The sequence below is a fragment of the Pygocentrus nattereri genome, chromosome 28 (assembly GCF_015220715.1).
Source record: "Pygocentrus nattereri isolate fPygNat1 chromosome 28, fPygNat1.pri, whole genome shotgun sequence".
NCBI lineage: Eukaryota > Metazoa > Chordata > Actinopteri > Characiformes > Serrasalmidae > Pygocentrus > Pygocentrus nattereri.
This window is the reverse complement of record NC_051238.1, coordinates 8,449,311-8,468,429: the sequence shown is the minus strand read 5'-3', so window position 1 is coordinate 8,468,429 and position 19,119 is coordinate 8,449,311. Positions and strand designations below refer to the sequence as shown.

General features: G+C 39.3%; 1 protein-coding gene across 2 annotated transcripts in view; it reads right to left on the bottom strand.

The window, feature by feature from the left end:
* elk1 (ETS transcription factor ELK1) overlaps window positions 1–19,119 on the bottom strand; it is a 39,117-nt gene that overhangs the window by 11,202 nt on the left and 8,796 nt on the right. The window contains exons 2-7 of one of the 2 annotated variants that reach the window (XM_017720434.2): window positions 13,291–13,499; window positions 11,411–11,797; window positions 9,437–9,592; window positions 3,803–4,063; window positions 2,246–2,372; window positions 1,644–1,864 (exon numbers count right to left, since the gene is read on the bottom strand). In XM_017720434.2, coding sequence (XP_017575923.1) covers window positions 1,644–1,864; window positions 2,246–2,372; window positions 3,803–4,063; window positions 9,437–9,592; window positions 11,411–11,797; window positions 13,291–13,499 — 1,361 coding nt within the window. The remainder of the gene's footprint in view (window positions 1–1,643; window positions 1,865–2,245; window positions 2,373–3,802; window positions 4,064–9,436; window positions 9,593–11,410; window positions 11,798–13,290; window positions 13,500–19,119) is intronic. The other variant, XM_017720435.2, reaches the window with a different exon arrangement.

Here is a 19,119-nt window from a genome sequence, read left to right as displayed (position 1 = left end):
ACAAACCTCAATTGACATGGACATCAATGAAAGGTCAAGTAGTGCATAAACAGGTGTAAAAAATAATGGGTTACAACATTAAACTGGATTAGAAAAAGTTCCTCTGTAAATGAGTTTCAATCTACAATTTCAATATCATGATGAACGGACAAACAGAAATGCTCCAACATGACCTGGAATAAAACCTCTTTACATTATCTTACATTAATAATCAAGAATGTTTTTGTGTTCTCCTGAGAACTAACTACTTTGGAGGAAACTTTTTTCCTTTGGACAGTGATGAGATTTTGAACAGAAGATTATACAAAAGCCTTCAACACACACACACACACACACACACACACACACACACACACACACACACACACACACACATATATATATATATATATATATATATATATATATATATATATAAATAAAATGTACATGTATGTCACCCCTCACCCCGTCCAGAACTCCAACTCCCAGAATCCTCTGGGGGATCACATGACCACAGATCCTCAGCCATCTACCTATCCATGCTCCAGATCACCTGATTATTGTTTGTTGTCACCTGTTCATGTGCCCCTATAATCTGTTTGTTTCCATAGTCCTTTTGCAAAGTGCTGTATCAATCTCCTGTCCATTACTGAGCTTTTTGTTCCATTGCTTGCCTTCCTGGTTCGTTTTCTTGCTCGTTTTTCTCATTTACGATCCCAGCCTGACTCCTCTTTGACTCTGCCTCTTTCATGTTGTGACCTTTTGCTCGTGTCTTGCACTCTGACTTAACTTAGCCTGTATTGTCATCACAATGTATAATATGTTCTATCACTGTTTGATCTGTCCATTCTTTACTTTTGTGCATCCACTTCAACTTTTCCATCTTTCTTATCTTAAAATAAACCAGTTACAGCTGTGTCCTTTCAACAAAAACTGCTCCCAAAGCCCTCACTGTCATTGTTACCCTTCAAAGAAACACTTAACATTCACACAAGCAGCTACTCAAACACCTCTCAGGAGTTAGTTACTGTAAATTACTTAAAACATAAGGACAGCAAACAAAATTGATCTGGCTCAAAAAATACTTGACTTCTTCAATGTTGGTGGCTTGGTTCAGAGTGGTGTGGGCCATGCCAATATGGATGAGACTGGAAATAAGAACTAGAGAATTTATCTTACACATATCTGCTATGCATCTGATCTTTTCACTGATGCCTAATAACAAGCCACACTAGATAGTTTATTTGTCCACAAGGAGCAAATTCTTTTCCATGGTAGATGCATTAAAAACATGAGCATGCAAAATACAAAATAGTACACATGGTAGGTGCATACATAACATGAACAAACAATACATTGTAGTGTACAGAGATACAAACAGGATTACAAGGGTCAAACAACAAAAGCTTAAAAGAAAAAAAAAAAAAAAAAAAAAGACATGGCTTAATGTATACAATTTACATATTTAAACTGATCTTTACTTATTCCCAGCAGCATCTCTAAACCTACAAAGCAGACCAAACTAGGAAGAAGCACTGCTATCACTTTACCCCGCTACTAGTCATTTTCAGCAAAACCTTCCCTTTTATTTCTAAATATGTGCTTGCGAATGTAAATCTTTTCCAGATCAAGTTGCTCCGGGGCAAGCGCAGGTCACTCACCAGGGCATGTGAGGTGATGACAGTAGGTGTGAGGGTGTTAGTGGCGCTGCCTGGGGCTAGAAGGCTATTGACCGCAGCGTTGACCTTATCCAGCGAAAAGCCTGGGGCCAGCTGTGAAGGAGAAGAAGGAAGCTCCAGCACGCGAGGCTTTTTTGATTTTGGAGGCTGGACTTCCTGTGTGGACACTGGGTGGGATGCTGGAGGGGTATTGGTGTCCTCTGCTGGGTCATAACAATAAGGAGTGCAGTATTATTCTCTGTGCAGTATTATTCTCTGAAGAACTTCAAAAAGAAATCAAAACTGTTCAGGGGCCCAATTTCCCAAAAGCACCATAGAACAAATATAACTGTATAGCCTAAGGCTCATCACTCCTACAGCATCTAATAAACAGCAATTATTACAAACATTATACAAAGATTACGAACGTTAATGTCATGCCAAGGGCTATTTTTGTATCAGAACTCTTTATAATGCCTCCCCCACTTCACACAGGTTCTTTTTAGCCAGTCAGTTCTTTCTCATTGCATTATACAAGGCAAAGATACATCACAGCATCAAATACACAAGCTGATAGCTTGTACAAGAAATACAGCGTGACATACCAGGTTGCTCGGGCTCGTCTTTCAGCTCTCCCTCTACTACCGGCTGTGCCATGGGCTCTGGGCAGGGTGGGGGTGCATCCACAGGCCCCGGAGCCTCCACGGCCACTGGAGCAGATGTAGACAGAGTCTGGAAAAAAGGAGTGAGAATATGATAACAGGACAACAGACATACAAGAGATGTTTTCTCAGTTATTTAAGCTCATGTAAACAGCTGAATCACCAGATGACAAGTACAAAACTTCTCAGAATAAAGGTGCTTTGAGACAGTCCCCATGAACTCGTAAACTTCTGAATATCTAGGTTTACCACAAAGCAGACTTGCACTTGAAAAGCAGACAATACAAATTATTCCACATTACATGAGTTGTGATGCATCACAAGCCGTATGTGCTGTTCACGTGTTAAATTTACCATTTGCCAATGACTACTTGAATAGAAAAAACCTGGTACATTTGGTGACATCAACTTCATACATGTAACGTATCAGAAGGGTTTCACTTCAAAACGCATTACTCACCACTTTCAAGAAATTTCAAGAGTGGGCTTTATACAGGAAATAGACTATGCAATGTTATATTACAGTTAATAACACCTCTGTTCTCAATTATATATCAACTGTTACTCTTCAAAATCTTGTTTAATCCAAAATAATTACAAATATAAATACACATCACTTTGGAATGAAAGTGTTTATTCTGTGTCTTATGTTCGTCAGCTATTGTTGTATCCAAATGTCCTATCAATAAATCTATATATAATATCCATGAGTTGAAGAAGACTATCCAAGTTTAAGCTTAAAAGTTTAGAAACTTAAAAAAAAAAGGTATGGCTGTTGCTTTCATATTTTTATATATATATATATATATATATATATATATATATATATATATATATATATATATATATATATATATATATATATATATTTACACGCTGAAAAACACCAAAAAATTAACACAAGCATGCTACTGCCATCTTTTACACTGTAAAAGTCTGAGAGGCTGAAATTGAGGGACTGCAACAATGCATTAAGCTTTTAATTAGAGTTATCTCATTTTCTGCACTGTATTCATGCATTGGACATTAGAAATCCAGCTGACCAAATCACAGCTTTCTTCTCATGGTTGCAACACAAGCAAATGTGCATCAGGAAAAACTGCAAACTCTTAGTATCCCCCTCTGAAAGGCTCATGGTGTTTATTGTTCTTTTAAAAACCACGGCAAAATCTCTGCTCAGAAAGACAAGAAAAATAAAAGAAAACTAAAGTGAGCAGGAAGCAGAGAGTATGGAACATTGTGAGAGCTATATGGAGTGTATAGTCCCATTTACAGAGCACATAATGTAATGAAAGGTGTTGTATTCCATGCTACATGTTTAAATTCATGCATTAGAGTGGATTTGAAGGTTCCACTAAGAAAAAAAAAAAACAAGCACTAAGACGCTTAACATGTTTGAAGCAGTTCTACAGAAAAAAGGCTGATCTTAGATCCTAAAGACTAGTATATCTTGATATTAGGAAAGCAATAGTCTAGCTTCAACCTCGGCTTAGCTCTCACCTCAGCTTCAGGTTTGACGTCCAGGTCCACAATCTCCAGCAGGTCTTCTCCAGCTGAGAGGGTGGACTCTTTCGCTCCTCCTACAGGTGACGGCTTTATTACCACAAAGACAGGGTGGCCCTGGGAAGGGTTGACCACACAGTCCCCAGCAGCTACAGGAGTCAGTGGGATGAGAGGGGTCAGCGAGCCCGGGTCAGATACGCTGGTCAGATAGATCTGTGGAGGATCACCTAATCCCTGGCTCTTCTGTGTCTGAACGTTCTGCAAAAACATAAATCCATATTACGTAAGCAAATTGTGGTAAGAACACTGACTCAGTTCTCTGTCCATGTATTTATTTCCATTTGAATGAAAAACAACTGATCCTAGATCTGTTTTCTTGCTCTCAGAGCTTTGAGAAATATGGGAGACTGTTACTCACAACAGACCTTCCACACCAGAGCCTATTGAGACATAACAGGTCCAGGGCCAACACAGCATGACAATGACATGGATTCGACAAAATTCATTGGCTAACACTATGCCTTAGCTGCCAAATAAGCTGCTGAGACAACAGAAGTCATTATAAATATGTTTTATAAATATGAGACTGAATCACAACAAATGTAAACAAAGCCAATTAGACTACTGATATTATAATGTAATTCTTTACAGTGCAGTAATATTTTCATAGTCACTTTGTGGAGGCTGTGTGCCCCCCGCCAGCCTTGGCACAAATAGGACTCAGCAAGGCATGGTGCTGAAAAACCTGCTACAAGGGCACATTTTAAGAGAGGAAAATAATCAGGAAAGCTAGATCCAAGAACCAGACAAATGGCACAGATATCCAAGTGATCTAGGGCTGCAACAACCAGGCAACAAAACTGACTGCTTAATAACAAAAGTGAGTATACTTCAAAACAAAAACACACTCTATAATAATCCATAACATTCATACTACTTACACTAGTAAAAAGTGGTAAATATAACTCCAGAACTTTCAGTAGCCCATCATTATATATTTGTCATTTCACTGACTTTTTGGTTTTATATAATCATGAACACATTGTAAGCATCAGCCCCTCATTTGAAACAAAACTGTATATATCTACTGATGTCTGGCCCTACCTATCAGTACTCCTATTCAGTGTTCCAAGGCCAATACAAGGAACACTTTGTAAGGATGAATCAATATCAATATTAACGCCAATGCCATTAGAAATAGTCTAATTTAGTAGTAGTTAATATACATACGTGCAATGTACCTCAAACAGTAAAATCATTAACATCTAGCTGATTTTAAATAAAGTGCATTTGCTATCTATGTTACATTAGTTACCTAGGATTGAGTAGTGTTGCAGTGGAGAAGAGAGGGTTTTTGTTCCACATCAGCAAAGCACTTCTGTACAGCTGTAAGTAAAGTATGTTTCATAGTTTTGATCCCCACTCCTCATCTGTCTCTTTCAACAACAGTCTCTGTAGCACAGTGACAGCAGTCACATCTGAGGCCAACCCGAGGAGCTTACTTCTTGTAGTCATTTTTTTGGCTGGTTGACCTTTTTATTGAAAGTCCTCTAAAGCCAGACACATACTCTCTGATTTAAGAAATCTAGTTTTTTGGCAGCAGATGACACTATGTTTTAATTGTGAACAGACAAAGCTTACAATTTAAACGCTCACATGACTTACATCTCTCTCAGCTCTGTATACAAACAATGTCCAATAAATCTGTTTCATTCCAAATAACATGCAGGAGATCTACCTTTTAATAAAGCCATTCTGGTCATAAGAAATTATTTCAGGAAGATCCTTCTCCAAACGTAAAGCCAATAATTTCGCCAGGATTTTCAAGTCCACATTTAGGAGTGACAGAGGTCTATATAAATCACAGGAGGTTGGATTCTTATCCTTCTTCAGAAGGAGAGATATGGATGCTTCCATAAAAGTAGGAGGGAGAGATCCAGATGGTAAGGATTCATTGTACACATCGAGAAGAAGAGGAGATAACCTATCACTGAATCTTTTTAAAAAATTCAACGGGAAAGCCGTCAGGACCAGGTGCTTTATTAGTTTGCATAGAATTGATTGACAGAGAAATCTCTTCCAATTCTAAGGGCGAATCAAGAATGTGTATAGCTGTAGTATTCACAGAGGGAAACTCCAGACTGTCAAAGAATGAAAGCAACTCGGTATCATCGGAGAGGGATTCAGATTGGTAGAGAGTAGAATAAAAGGACTTAAAGACAGCATTTATAGATGGTGAATCAGAGCATAATGCACCAAGTGAATCTTTAATTTGGGAAATTGATTGAGATGAAGTTTGTCTTTTAAGCTGGTGGGCCAAAAGTCTCGAGGGTTTTTTCCCCATGTTCATAATAACTACTACGTGTACGCAATAGCAGTTGCCCAGCGTCAGTTGTTGTGGTGAGATCAAATTCAGTTTGTAACTCAAGGCGCCGTTTCAATAACGCGGGTGTTGGATTTGTTGAATTGAGTTTATCAACCTCAATTATTTCAGTCATCAAATTTTGCAATTGAAGTTTATGTGATCTGTTCAGATATGCTGTGTTTGATATGCTTTGTCCACGTAGGTAGGCTTTAAGAGATTCCCATAAAACAGAAGTAATGGAGTCATTCTTGTTAATAGCAATAAACTCGTCAATTGAAAACGAGATATAATTATTAAAAGCATCGTCAGACAGCAACAGCGAGGTAAGCCTCCAAAGAGTTGGGAAACAATAATAATTTGAGAATGTTATATTTACTGTCACCGGAGCATGATCTGAAATAACTATAGGGTGATAATCTGAAGAAACAACGTTACCAATGAGAGAACCGTCAATAATAAAATACTCAATACGGGAATACACTTGGTGAGGATGAGAGTAAAAGGAAAAATACCTTTGAAGCCGGGTTATAAAATCTCCAAGGGTCAACCAACCCATTATTGGACATGAAATCTAATACTGCTTGAGAAGTCAAAGAACGTGACAAAGTGCGAGTGCCTGATCTGTCTAAGAGTGGGTCAATTGTGCAGTTGAGGTCTCCGCCCATAATTAAAAGATGTGTGTTTAAAGAAGGAATAGAGCTAAATAACTTTTGCATAAAATTTGGATCAGCAAAGTTAAGAGCATAAACGTTTACCAACAAAACAGGGGTATTACATAAGGTGCCGCGAACAATCAGGTATCTGACGTTCCCATCTGTAATCATTTTATCCGGGATAAACTGGATCCCTCTCCTAATCAACACTGCTACACCTCTAGTCTTGGAGTTGAATGCTGAATCAAAAACATCTGTGACCCAGTGGCATTTTAGCTTAGCGTGGTCACTATTTCTGAGATGTGTTACTTGTAAGAAAATTACATCTGAATTTAAACGTTTTAAGTGGGTTAAACCGTTAAACCGCTAGACCGTTTGACTGGATTGTTTAACCCCTTCACATTCCAGCTCAGAAATCTCATACTAGTCCTATCTTGATTAGAGTTAAACACAGTGCTTATTTACAGAGTAAAGTTGTAATGTGAAAGTAAAGAGATGTACCAGATGACTGAAGGGAAAGAGGTAGGGGAAAGGGAAAAATTAAATAAATAATAAAATAGGAAACCTACCCAAACTTAAACCTGCCCAACTATAACCCCAACACTGCCCTCTAAACCCAACGTGAGGGCTAGTGTAGTAGCTCAAGTCTGAGCTGATTATGAACAGGCCATACCCCCGATAGCACAGCATGAGAGCCAGAAAGAGCCCCTGCAGAGCAGATGAACTGTAACAGCGACTATAAAAGTGCATGTGAAACCACTTCCACCTCCAGATGATTGTGCCTCTGCACACCCATACCTGTAAATGTGCCCCCACATACGCTACTGTATGGAGAAATACATATAAAGTCAAACAATGTAAAGGAAATACCTTAGAATAAATGTGAACTTAAAACATACCCTTGACTATAAATCAAAAATAACAACGGTCATAGGATACCTAACAAAAGTGAACCACCATTACCGGGATATACCTTTACAAAAAATGCCTATAAACTCAGATTGATGCAACCCGACCAAGGTGTTCATCAAAATGTCATGTGGGGGCACAGTAGCAAGTCCCAAAAAACAGAGGAAAAGAAAGAGAAAGGTAAAAAGTCCAGTTTTCCCTACCCTATCACCCAAGAGGGTGACTTATAAGGATAAACAGATCGTGTTACGGAAAGGGTGAAACGAACATACCCGTTCCACTCTTTACTTAGCTAACGAAGAGATGAAGCTTTTGGCTTCGTCTGGAGAAGAGAAAATGTGCTGCGTGCCATTATGGGTGATCCGAAGCCGGGCAGGAAATAAGAGGCTGTAGCGGACCCCTTCCACATCCTGCAGCAGCTTGCGTGCCTCGTTGAATGCTGCACGCGCCCTCGCAACTTTGGCGGTATAATCAGGCAAAACGTGAACCTCATGCCAGATATAGTAATCCACTGCCGTTGCCTGGCTCTCTTTAAAATCTCAGCACAGTCAGAGTAATAGTGCAGCCTGGCCACGATGGGACGCGGGATGTCGCCTCTTTTTGGAGCTATAGAGCGATAAGCGCGGTCAACTTCAGGAGCCTTGTCCAAGTCAAAGGCCTGTCGCAGCAACTCTGACACTGTCTCCCCCTCTGGGACTCCGATGATCCTGATGTTCTGGCGGCGAGACCTGGACTCCAGGTCATCACATTTAGCATCCAGTGCACTCACTTCTTTCATTAAAAGCTCCACTTTAGTCTGCAGTGCTAACACATCCCCTGAGTACGTGGTCAACGAGTGCTCCATATCTGATACCGTGGATTTCAGAGTTGAGACCTCAGTTTTTAGAGCAGTAATTTCAACCTTCATGTCGTGTAGCTCGGACTTTATCAGTGCCCTCAGCTCTTCGGCCACAGCCTGCGCAATCTCGGATTTCAGCGTGGAAGTGTCCAGCGTCTCAACCGGAGTGAGGTGCTCAGCCGCAGGGTGAGTAACGGCTCTTGATGGCGAGGCTGTGTGTTGGAGAGCTCGCCGTATAAGCAGCTGAGAGGGACCGGGATCTTTGGTAGCTTTAGCAGCTTTTGGAGGCATTATGACCACCACCAAACAAGTCCACAAAGTTCACAAAGAAATTAAGTACAATGACAAACCAACCAAGAAGTGCAAATGAGCCTCAAAACATTCAAATAAAACTCCGCTCCGCAGAGAGCTCCAAAAACACGTCTACACCATGCTGCGTCACACCGGAAGTCTTTCGGTATCCTTGGTTTTATGCTTGTCAGTTAATGATTGGTTCAGCAACACAATGGAAAAAGACAAGCAAGCCCTGCAGAGGTTAAGATGACCCAGAGGATCATCAGAGCAGAACCTCCAACTATGGAGACACTGGATGCAGAGCACCACAGGAACAAAGCTCATGCTGTCCTCAGTGATCCCTCACATCCAGGTCCTAATCTATTCACCTGGCACAACACCACAGTACAGCCTCAAATGGCAGAAACCGGGACCATCATGACCTGAATGAACAGATTTAATGACGGTTTCTACCCTAGGACAGTACTGATTGTGATTAATTGCCAAGTAATGACAATCAGTTCTCTTTCAGAACAATTTGCAAAAATTTGCGCTGTTAGTAATGACAGCAAAATTTCTGGCCATATACTCACGGTAGTGGCAGCAGTAGAACCGGATGGCGTTTGTGGACTGAGGGCAGGTGTGGCACAGGGTGAGGGGTGGGTCACTATTACTTGCAGACTACTGTTGTCCACTGTTGGTGGGCTCTGCATTGCACTCGGCTGCCCTTCAGGTTGACACACTCGCACCTAATGAAAAAACACATACCAACGGCAACAATAACATAAATCACACCCAAAAAAGACACATGAATACATATACATGAACGTAATTAGTATTAGCATAAATACACTGTTGAAAAAAAATAAAGGGAACACTTAAACAACACAATATAACTCCAAGTAAATCAAACTTCTGTGAAATTTTTGCCAGAGAACACCAGGATTGGCAAATTCACCACTGACGCCCTGTGCTCTTCACAGATGAAAGCAGGATCACACTGAGCACATGTGACAGACGTGACAGAGTCTGGAGACGCCGTGGAGAGCGATCTGCTGCCTGCAACATCCTTCAGCATGACCGGTTTGGCAGTGGGTCAGTAATGGTGTGGGGTGGCATTTCTTTGGAGGGCCGCACAGCCCTCCATGTGCTCACCAGAGGTAGCCTGACTGCCATTAGGTACCGAGATGAGATGCTCAGACCCCTTGTGAGACCATATGCTGGTGCGGTTGGCCCTGGGTTCCTCCTAATGTAGGACAGTGCTAGACCTCATGTGGCTGGAGTGTGTCAGCAGTTGCTGCAACATGAAGGCATTGAAGCTATGGACTGGCCCGTCCGTTCCCCAGACCTGAATCCGATCCACCAACGTCATGTTGCACCACAGACTGTCCAGGAGTTGGCGGATGCTTTAGTCCAGGTCTGGGAGGAGATCCCTCAGAAGAACATCCGCCACCTCATCAGGAGCATGCCTAGGCGTTGTAGGGAGGTCATACAGGCACGTGGAGGCCACAAATACTGAGCCTCATTTTGACTCGTTTTAAGGACATTACATCAAAGTTGGATCAGCCTGTCGTGTGTTTTTCCACTTTAATTTTGCGTGTGACTCCAAATCCAGGCGTCCATTGGTTAATAAATTTGATTTCCATGGATGATTTTTGTGTGAATTTGTTGTCAGCACATTCAACTTTGTACAGAACAAAGTATTCAAAGAGAATATTTCATTCATTCAGATCTAGGATGTGTTATTTGAGTGTTCCCTTTATTTTTTTGAGCAGTGTAGAAACACACACTGCAGCCGAAAGGCAAAAACTAAATTCTACACTGAAACTCCAGAAACTTTTTGATATGCAATGTCAGTTTGACCCAAAATCTCATTTACAAAACCTTACCCCAGATGGAGTGGATCAGCCAAGACATGTTTCGTGTTTAAAGTTGGCTTCTTAAGTTTTGCACTGGAACTACAAAGCTACTGTAGCTTAAACCCTACTAATTAGTACTGTGCAAACAACACACCATCAACCTCAAATCCCTGTTAAGTAATAATACATGTAAAAGTTGTCTGAAATAGACTTGCTTTTGTGCATGCATTGCTTACTGTTATCTATAAACAAGGACAAAAGTACATCACATGGCTGTCAGTAACTTGAATTCTGTCCATTCTCATACATAATGGTGTGTCATAGAGTGTTAGAAACCACACAAACAAGTCTGTTTAACACCTTGATGCATGCATGATGTCAACTGGTGTACATAAACTTCCATTACTTTAGATACATTAGCTTTGTGATTCAAGTGTGAACCTCCACCAAAAAAGGTGTTGGTTTGAGTTGACTTATTCAAATGTGTACATTCCATCAACCAAGTACCACAATTAAGTAAAATGAACAACAGCAATAGGGTTGATGCTGTATGTTTCAACCAAGTTGAACCAATGTACATATCTGAATCAAATTCAAAGTAACAAAAAAACAGCACGTTTGGGCTCATCTACATTTGGAATATAGGGAAAATTGTGTAAATTGGATTAACATTAATCCCAAGAGTGTTCCACCCCCTGGCGGTCTCACCTCGTGCACTGGACGGTCCAGGGAGGCTGGTTTGGGTGTGTTGTCCACAGGGAGCTCTGTTTTGATGGGTTTGGGAGAGCTTTTGCAGGGTGTCTGAAGTGACTGGATAGTGAAGGTGGAGTAGAGGCCGGACTTCATATAGTCATTGCGGGAGCTACGCTGCACTGAGCTGGGGGAAGAGCGCTGCGTCTGCAGGTTCTTGGACAGGCAGCCTGTGGTGGCACCGGCACCCACTGCTGATTTGGGCTGAATAGAGACCTCCACCTTCTCCCCAACCCCGACCCTTTGGCCGTCCTCAGGCCCTCGGAGCCCATCGGCCGAATTAGGGTCAGGAAAGGTCACGAACTTGTAGACGAACTTCTGACCGCTTACCTTCTTTATTATATTCTATTTAAAACACCAGAGCAAAGGTCAAATCTAGTGAATTCTATAGTTTGTTATAGTGAATTATATAGAGTTTGTATAACATGTAAATGAATTAGTGAAGAGTCCAGTCTCACAACCACTATTTTGCCCTACAACTATGATCTTTCACTAGGGGCAGGCATTATGACCCTTTGTTAACAGTATCCCAACAGTATAATTTTTCGTTTTGCCAGCAAGCTGTGCTGAAAATCTGTTGATAGGACCTTAAAATTGTTTAAATCTGCCGCCAGTGGACTCAGGCCCAATCCCATTTCTTCTTTTCACCCCTACCCCTTGTTTGGGTGTCAGCCTAACCCCTTGGAACGGTAGTGGTTGGACACCCTACCCCTAGAAGTGAGTGTGCAAAACAGAGTGCTAAGGGCCAAGTGGTAGGGGAAAGGTTTGAAATGGGATTGGGCCTTAGAGACCTTTGTGTGTGCCTCCATTTATTATTGGATTTGAGTTTATTCAGAGCACAGACTGGATCAGTGAGTGCTTATTATTGATTTGTGCAATCAGAGTATCGATAAAACATGACCAATTGTTTTAGAGGTAGTTTCTGAAACAAACCAAACAAAAATCAAAAAAGTTTTATTTTATTAAATCACTTCATTTAGGTCAATAAAAGCTCTGAAAATCATGTAATTAACTGAGAAGATTAAACGTTTTTGTGTCAGTCTTAAAGGAGTCCATTAAGGCCAGTTTTTGATTTTTCCTTCTGTTCTTTATTTTGAACTCCAAAAAATGGCACATTGGCAAATGAAATCACTTTAAATCAAGATGATACATATAATACTTCTCATTTTTAGAAATAAACGAGTTTTTAAAATTTATTTCTTAATGTTAGTTACTTGTTCAAGTAATTTTATCAAGGTCCATTTTCTTATTCTAGTGGCAGATCATTTAGCTTGAAGTAAAATTATCTGCCAATAGAAAATGACAATAGACAAAATGAATGAAAAATGAAAGCAAAATTGTATAGAAATAAGCTAATCTTAGAATATCCTTACAGCAATCTGAAAAATCAGACATACCATCCTGGAAGTAAAATGATTTTATTTGCCAAGAAATCTGTTTTCTGAGTGTTCTGATTTTCTGATGCGTTATATTTGTTCAAACTTGTGAGCAAACCTGAGAAAAAAGGTTTGTGATGTGTAACACCATAAGTACTGCATCTTGTGAAGATATCTTTTATTGTAAAATTGCATTTTTGCCATATCGCCCACCTTTACTCTCCGCTCTAGTTTCCTAGCCACAGAGTGAGAGAGACTGTTATATTAAAAGTTAAGTCCCTCTAAGGACAGTGACTCATTTTCAAGCCTTTCTCCCTCTCTCTCCCTCTCACATAAACACAACAAGCCTAAGCTGGTTTGAGGCTAAATGGATTTCCAAAAGAGAAAGACGAAAAATAGTACAAGTGTGGATCTGTAAAACCTACATACTCTGCCACTGTCTCAATATCCACACGCTCTCACCTTATCGTAGTAGTAGCGCAGAGCGCGGCTCAGCTTGTCGTAGTTCATGTTGGTTTTATTCTTGCGGAGCCCCCAGAGCCGTGCCACCTCCTCAGCATCCAGCAGCTTAAACTCGCCATCGCCAGATGTCCAAGAGATCAGGTGCCGGTGGCTCTGGTCATCCAGCAGATGCAGCAGGAACTGCCACAGAGTGATGGATGGATCCATGGCTGCAAAATAAAATAAGTAAAAGAATAAATAACCTCAAAACTAGTAAACATTCTGAGAATTCTTGTGGCAAAAAGAGCATAATTATCATCTTTCTCATGCTCTATAAGGATGGGATGCTCTGCACTCAGCATGATGCTAGCTAACGCTAATAGAGCAGAATTAGCCGTTAGTGTTCTTCTCCAAGCATGTTGAGCTGTGCAATGACACTGCATTGGCAGCAGTTCAAGAGATGTAGCAGGGCTTCATGCATCCTGGAGGAAGAGCATGATGATCTTCACCCTCCTATCTTAGTAGTATTGTGTGACAGGAGACCTACCTAGACGGTGAAACTAGACACAATTAAATTAGTGGGAACTGAATTTAATTTTAAAAAAGTAGATGTTTTCCAGAATGTATTAAATTATCCTCAACCATGATAGATACAAAAGGTTTGAGACATAAAATGTGTGAAAACTTTGGCAAAATATCCAACATCCAAAATTATTTATGACAATTATTTTCTATAAACTGAGGCCCAGACCTGCGTTTTAGGCCAGAAAGAACAGAATATCCACTTTTTCTGGGTTGGGGCTTGAACACAGTGTGCCAGTGTTGTGATGTCACAGCACATGGGTGTTTGTTTACTTCTGATTAGTCTATTCTTTTCCTGTTTATTCTAATTCATTTTACATTTAAGTTCTTTCTCTAAACATTCTAAGGACAAGTGCAAACACTAGAAGGTTTGTATCTGTCCTGTCGGCACATTTTGGCGGCAGGCAGTTCATAAGCTCTGTGTCACTAGGTAAAAAAAAAAAAAAATCATATTTAAAACTTGAAATAATATTGACATAAACATAGGTTATAATAAATATTTCAACAAATGACATTTTGATATAAAAACAATTAATACACCGTGGTGAACACCTTAATTATTAAATTATGACTTGGCTGGCTAAAATAGATGTTTACACGTTGGCCAAGATAAGCAAATGAAGATAAATGACAAGAACCCATCAGCCTGGATGAATAAAACAAAACAACTTTTATCACTTAAAATCAGTGATTTGCCAAAACACAAAAAGAAGACCCACACAGCACACAATAAAAATGCTAAAGAGTGCTGTTTTGCACTAGTTTGATTATAGTTTGCTTCAGAGAAGGTACTCTTAAAACTGGTTATGGCACATAAAACCCTGCAAACATTGTAAGTGGTCCTCAAGAGGAAAATGTATGTTATAGACCCTCTTAAAGCAGCAAAATAGTAAGGAGAAACTAAGCTATATGTCAGGATCATGGTGGTACAAGCAATGCCTAGAAAACTACCTTTCTGTTCTAGAGAGAGCAGAGTCAGAGTGCAGTGACCATCTATTCAGATATCAGAACCATGTGACGTGCGGTCAGCTCCACAACTTTGAAGTGAAACAGTGCAAGCGAGGCCAAGACAGAGATAAGGCTGTTATTATGTAGAGTTGAATATGTAAAGCTCCACCATGCAGTCAGAGCATTTTTGTTTATGAAGAAAGAGAAACCTGTTTCAATCCCCCTCATCATCACACATGTGAAAGTTAATTTACTACTCAGGAGAGTTGCAAACCTACGAAGCCTAGAGATATGACATTTGTTCTGCTTTAAAATGCATTTTAATTGCACAATTATTTAATTACTTTCCCGTTTAATTTACATTCTGTATCAAAAGACTTGAGTCTGCATTTCTGATGTTTTTCCTGAATATTTCACAAAATGACAAAAATGTCAAAAAAAATATTAAGGAAAATTTTTCTTTACACAAAATATGAATACCTGCACAACAGAACTTGAGATTTACAACAAAAAGCCAGAGCCCAACCTCTCATTTATTCAGCTTCGAGGTAAAGTGACTAGTATTCCAGCTATGCATCATCAGCTTGAATGGTGATCAAATCAGTCATACTACATGGACAGAAAAAACCCAGGCAAAGCCCAATACAGAGAGTGTGAGAGATAAAGGGAATATGTAAAGTTGCATCATTCAGCAGCAGTGTGTTTACTGGTGAGGCGAGAGATCCAGTTTCGATCCCCAGTCATCAGACATGAAATTTGCATTTATTTCTCAGTGGAGCTTTAATATATTAGTATGCAGCCAAGCATCATCAGCTAACATGTCTTAGTCATATTAACACTTTGATGCAGCAGCACATACTGCAGCTATTTCTGCCTTTTAATCAGCTCTTCTCTTTTAATAATGTGATTTCTCAATGCTGTTGTTAAAACTACTGTATTTTACTATGTAAATAACACAGTCTAACCAAGACGATTTCACTGAAGATCTAACGAAATTAATTTGCGTCACAAGCTAAAATCAAGAATATACAGTACCATTTAAGTCAAAGGGGAATTCCACAGTTTTTAAAAATGTATAATTAAATGGTTAAGTTGTAAGCAAAGGCATTCAGAGTGGTTTGATGTGAAATGCTATATTCTAGAGAAACTCACTGAGTCAGAAATGATCGCAATAGTGGTGATAAGAACCAAACATCTGAAGTATGTTTGATGACGCTGAAAGCTCCTTCATAGCAAGTTATTATATGAAATGGTTAGAAATATGTTGCCTGATGCCTGATACAATAATTCTGACATAACCTTTAGGGCCAGTTATTGTTTTTTAATTAATTCATGGTGCAAAGGTACATGGCTCTTGTATGGCAAAATGGTGCACCAAAAGATGATTTTTTTGACTTACCACAATTCAAATATTATCAGCATAAAAACTCAGAAAACACACATGGGTTCACGGGTTGTTTGGGACATTAAAAGGGCTATATTTGCTTTGTAGACATCACAACCTTCAGTAAAGAGAACCAAGACTGTAAGGAGAACATAAGCTGGTAGGTTTCTCTACAATAATCCATTTCATAGCAAACTGAATGACTTTATTTACATTATACAGGCTTTTTGGTGGAATTCCATATATTATCTCCAGATATATTATCTTATATCTATAATGTTATTGGAACATTAGTTAATCATATCAATCTCTTAGAAACTTATCAAGTTAAAATGCATCTCCAACCATAGGTTAGGTAAGATATGATTAATGGCGATGAAAAACGTATTGTGGGAACTGAAATCCGTTTTATATCATTGTACCACAGTTGACTTTGGTGCTTAATATGGAGAACAGAGTTCTACGCTGCTGGTCACAGAGCAGCTATTATATTCAACCTGGGCTTTATACTGAGAGCCATCAGGGAAAAGGAAACAGGGCATAAAAAAAAACAGCAGGAGCCTGAGTGCAGAGGACGCGCTTCACATGTTAAAGGAAGAACATGTCGAGAATGCAAATTAACCTTATTACCATTTCCCCCCCTCCAATTACGTAACTCATATCAAACACCTTAGAAACTATCACCATGGTAAAAGCGTTTAAGCAACAGTTACTAGGGAATGGAGGGAGATTGTTTTTAGTCCCTTCTTAAATCCAACGAACAGCATCAATAGCAGTTGAATGGCTGGCCAGCAACATAATTAGGGGAACTGTTGCAATTTCAACAGCATACACAGATTCTATTGACTCAATACAAGCTTAAAATTAAACAAATGTTTTTAAGAGTTTTTAGGCTTGTTGACAAGTGAGTAAAATGTCTTTACTTAAATCTGTCTCAGAGTGAAAATGGCCATGATAAACATTTGGGCAAATTCCCATGAAGACACGCACTTATTAAGAAAAATGGGTGGCCTCACGGTACTGTCCAAAAGTCAGAGACCACCATTCGTTTATTTAATTCCCAGTCAAAATGGACTCTTTATTTTCATATTATTATATTTCTCAGGAGATTAGATGTACAATAATCCATTTCCACAAGAAAGAAATGGATTTAACGAATTCAATAAGTTGAAAAAAAAAACAGGAGTTTCCAAAACTGGAGTTAAAAAAAATATTTAAACATTCAAGATGGTGTCGACTACCAAAACCTTTCAAGACACTGTAGACCACCAAAACTGTCCCCATCAGATAAATGGTACCTACATCTTTTAGAAAAAGGCGCAAATCAAGCTGAAAAAATCCATAGGTGTTTCCGTCCGTCCTTCCACTGTCAGGAGGCAACTCGGCGCTATGAGTCGAGTGCAGATGTCAAGAAGCCCTTACTAAGAAAAGGAAACGGACCAAAAAAGAAATCAAACAAAGAAGCTCCTGGTTTTCTCAGAATGATGGACTGACCACCCCAGAGTCCAGACCTCAACACCTGGAATGTGTTTGGAATTACATGGATGGTGAGAAGCAGAAAATGCAACCAACTTCCCAGAAAAATAGCTCTTCTGATTTCTTTAAAAAAATTAAAAAACTGAAAGTGAGTCTCCTGACAAGAATGGAATATATAATAAAGGCGAAGAGTGGACACACTAAATATTAAGTTAATTAAGTTAAATATATTTAGTGTATATGCGTCTGTGTAATTTTCTGTTAAATATACATTTTCTGGCTTTTTATGGACACTTAATTAACTGGTAATTAAATACATAAAAAGTGGTTTCTGGCTTTTGGACAGTACAATACATTAACATTCTTTTTGCACCTCTTGCACCTTATTTAAGTCATATTGTGCAGTAAAGTACATTGATAAAGTTGAATTAAAATCAAGCATACTTAATTGTATTACAACTGTAACTAGCTTGCCATTTATTGAAAAATAAACAGTGGATTATTTTTTGCGGATAAACTTTACTGCTATTCTAATTCCAGAGAAAATTAAATACATAAAATGCTGCAGAAACATACTTTCACTAGGCTCCAGGAACTGGAGTAGATGTAATTTGAGATTGTGGAAACTCAGACCTATTGCCAATTCAACATGGCTTTTCATCAGTTCAAAGACTTCTTGATCTGTAGTGGTTGCACTATTAGGCCTAATTGGATTGCTCCAGCTGAGCCTGACGAAGTAGAATGATGTGCAAACATACAACAAATTGCAAAGACCTACCCATACAGGAACATAACAATGAATTTATGGATAACTGTGGAAATTCAACCAAACAGGTGAGGTCCTTACTCACACAAACTTCCAAACACTTGAAATAGTGCTGGACAGTATTAATAAATTCAGTATCATTATTAGGGCTGCAACTATCAGCAACTGATAAACAATTATTTTTATGTGAAGTAGAATAAAATGCAGGATCTGGTCTAATCAGCTAAACTAAATGTGGTTTAAACAGTCAGTGATGAGCAGTGCAGGAGAGCAGAAAAAGCACTTAACCAGATCCTCTTCAAAATGAAAAATAACCTTTAAGTCAAGTCAAGTCAGTAAAAGGGAGAGTGACCATGTTTCAGATTTTATATTAGGTTCTGTGCTGGCTGAAGTAGATGTTTAAGCTGCTCAAAAAGTGTTTTCTACTCAAGTCTTTATGAGAGAGAGAGTCCACTATGTGGCCATCTTAGCAACGCCTGCAGGCAGTTATTCCCACTCATTTAAGACCAAGCTATATCTTGCTGAATGAGGAAATCTGGTAAAATCACATAACTAAAATAAAAATCAGATGAACAGATTGCAGTGTTCAGATAAAATAACATGTTGTTCCAGCTTGTTCAGGCTACTGCACATATCTCCACAGCAAAGCTGTCTCTTTTCCTGCCTGTGGCTTTGCCAGCAAGCTGGCTGGTTC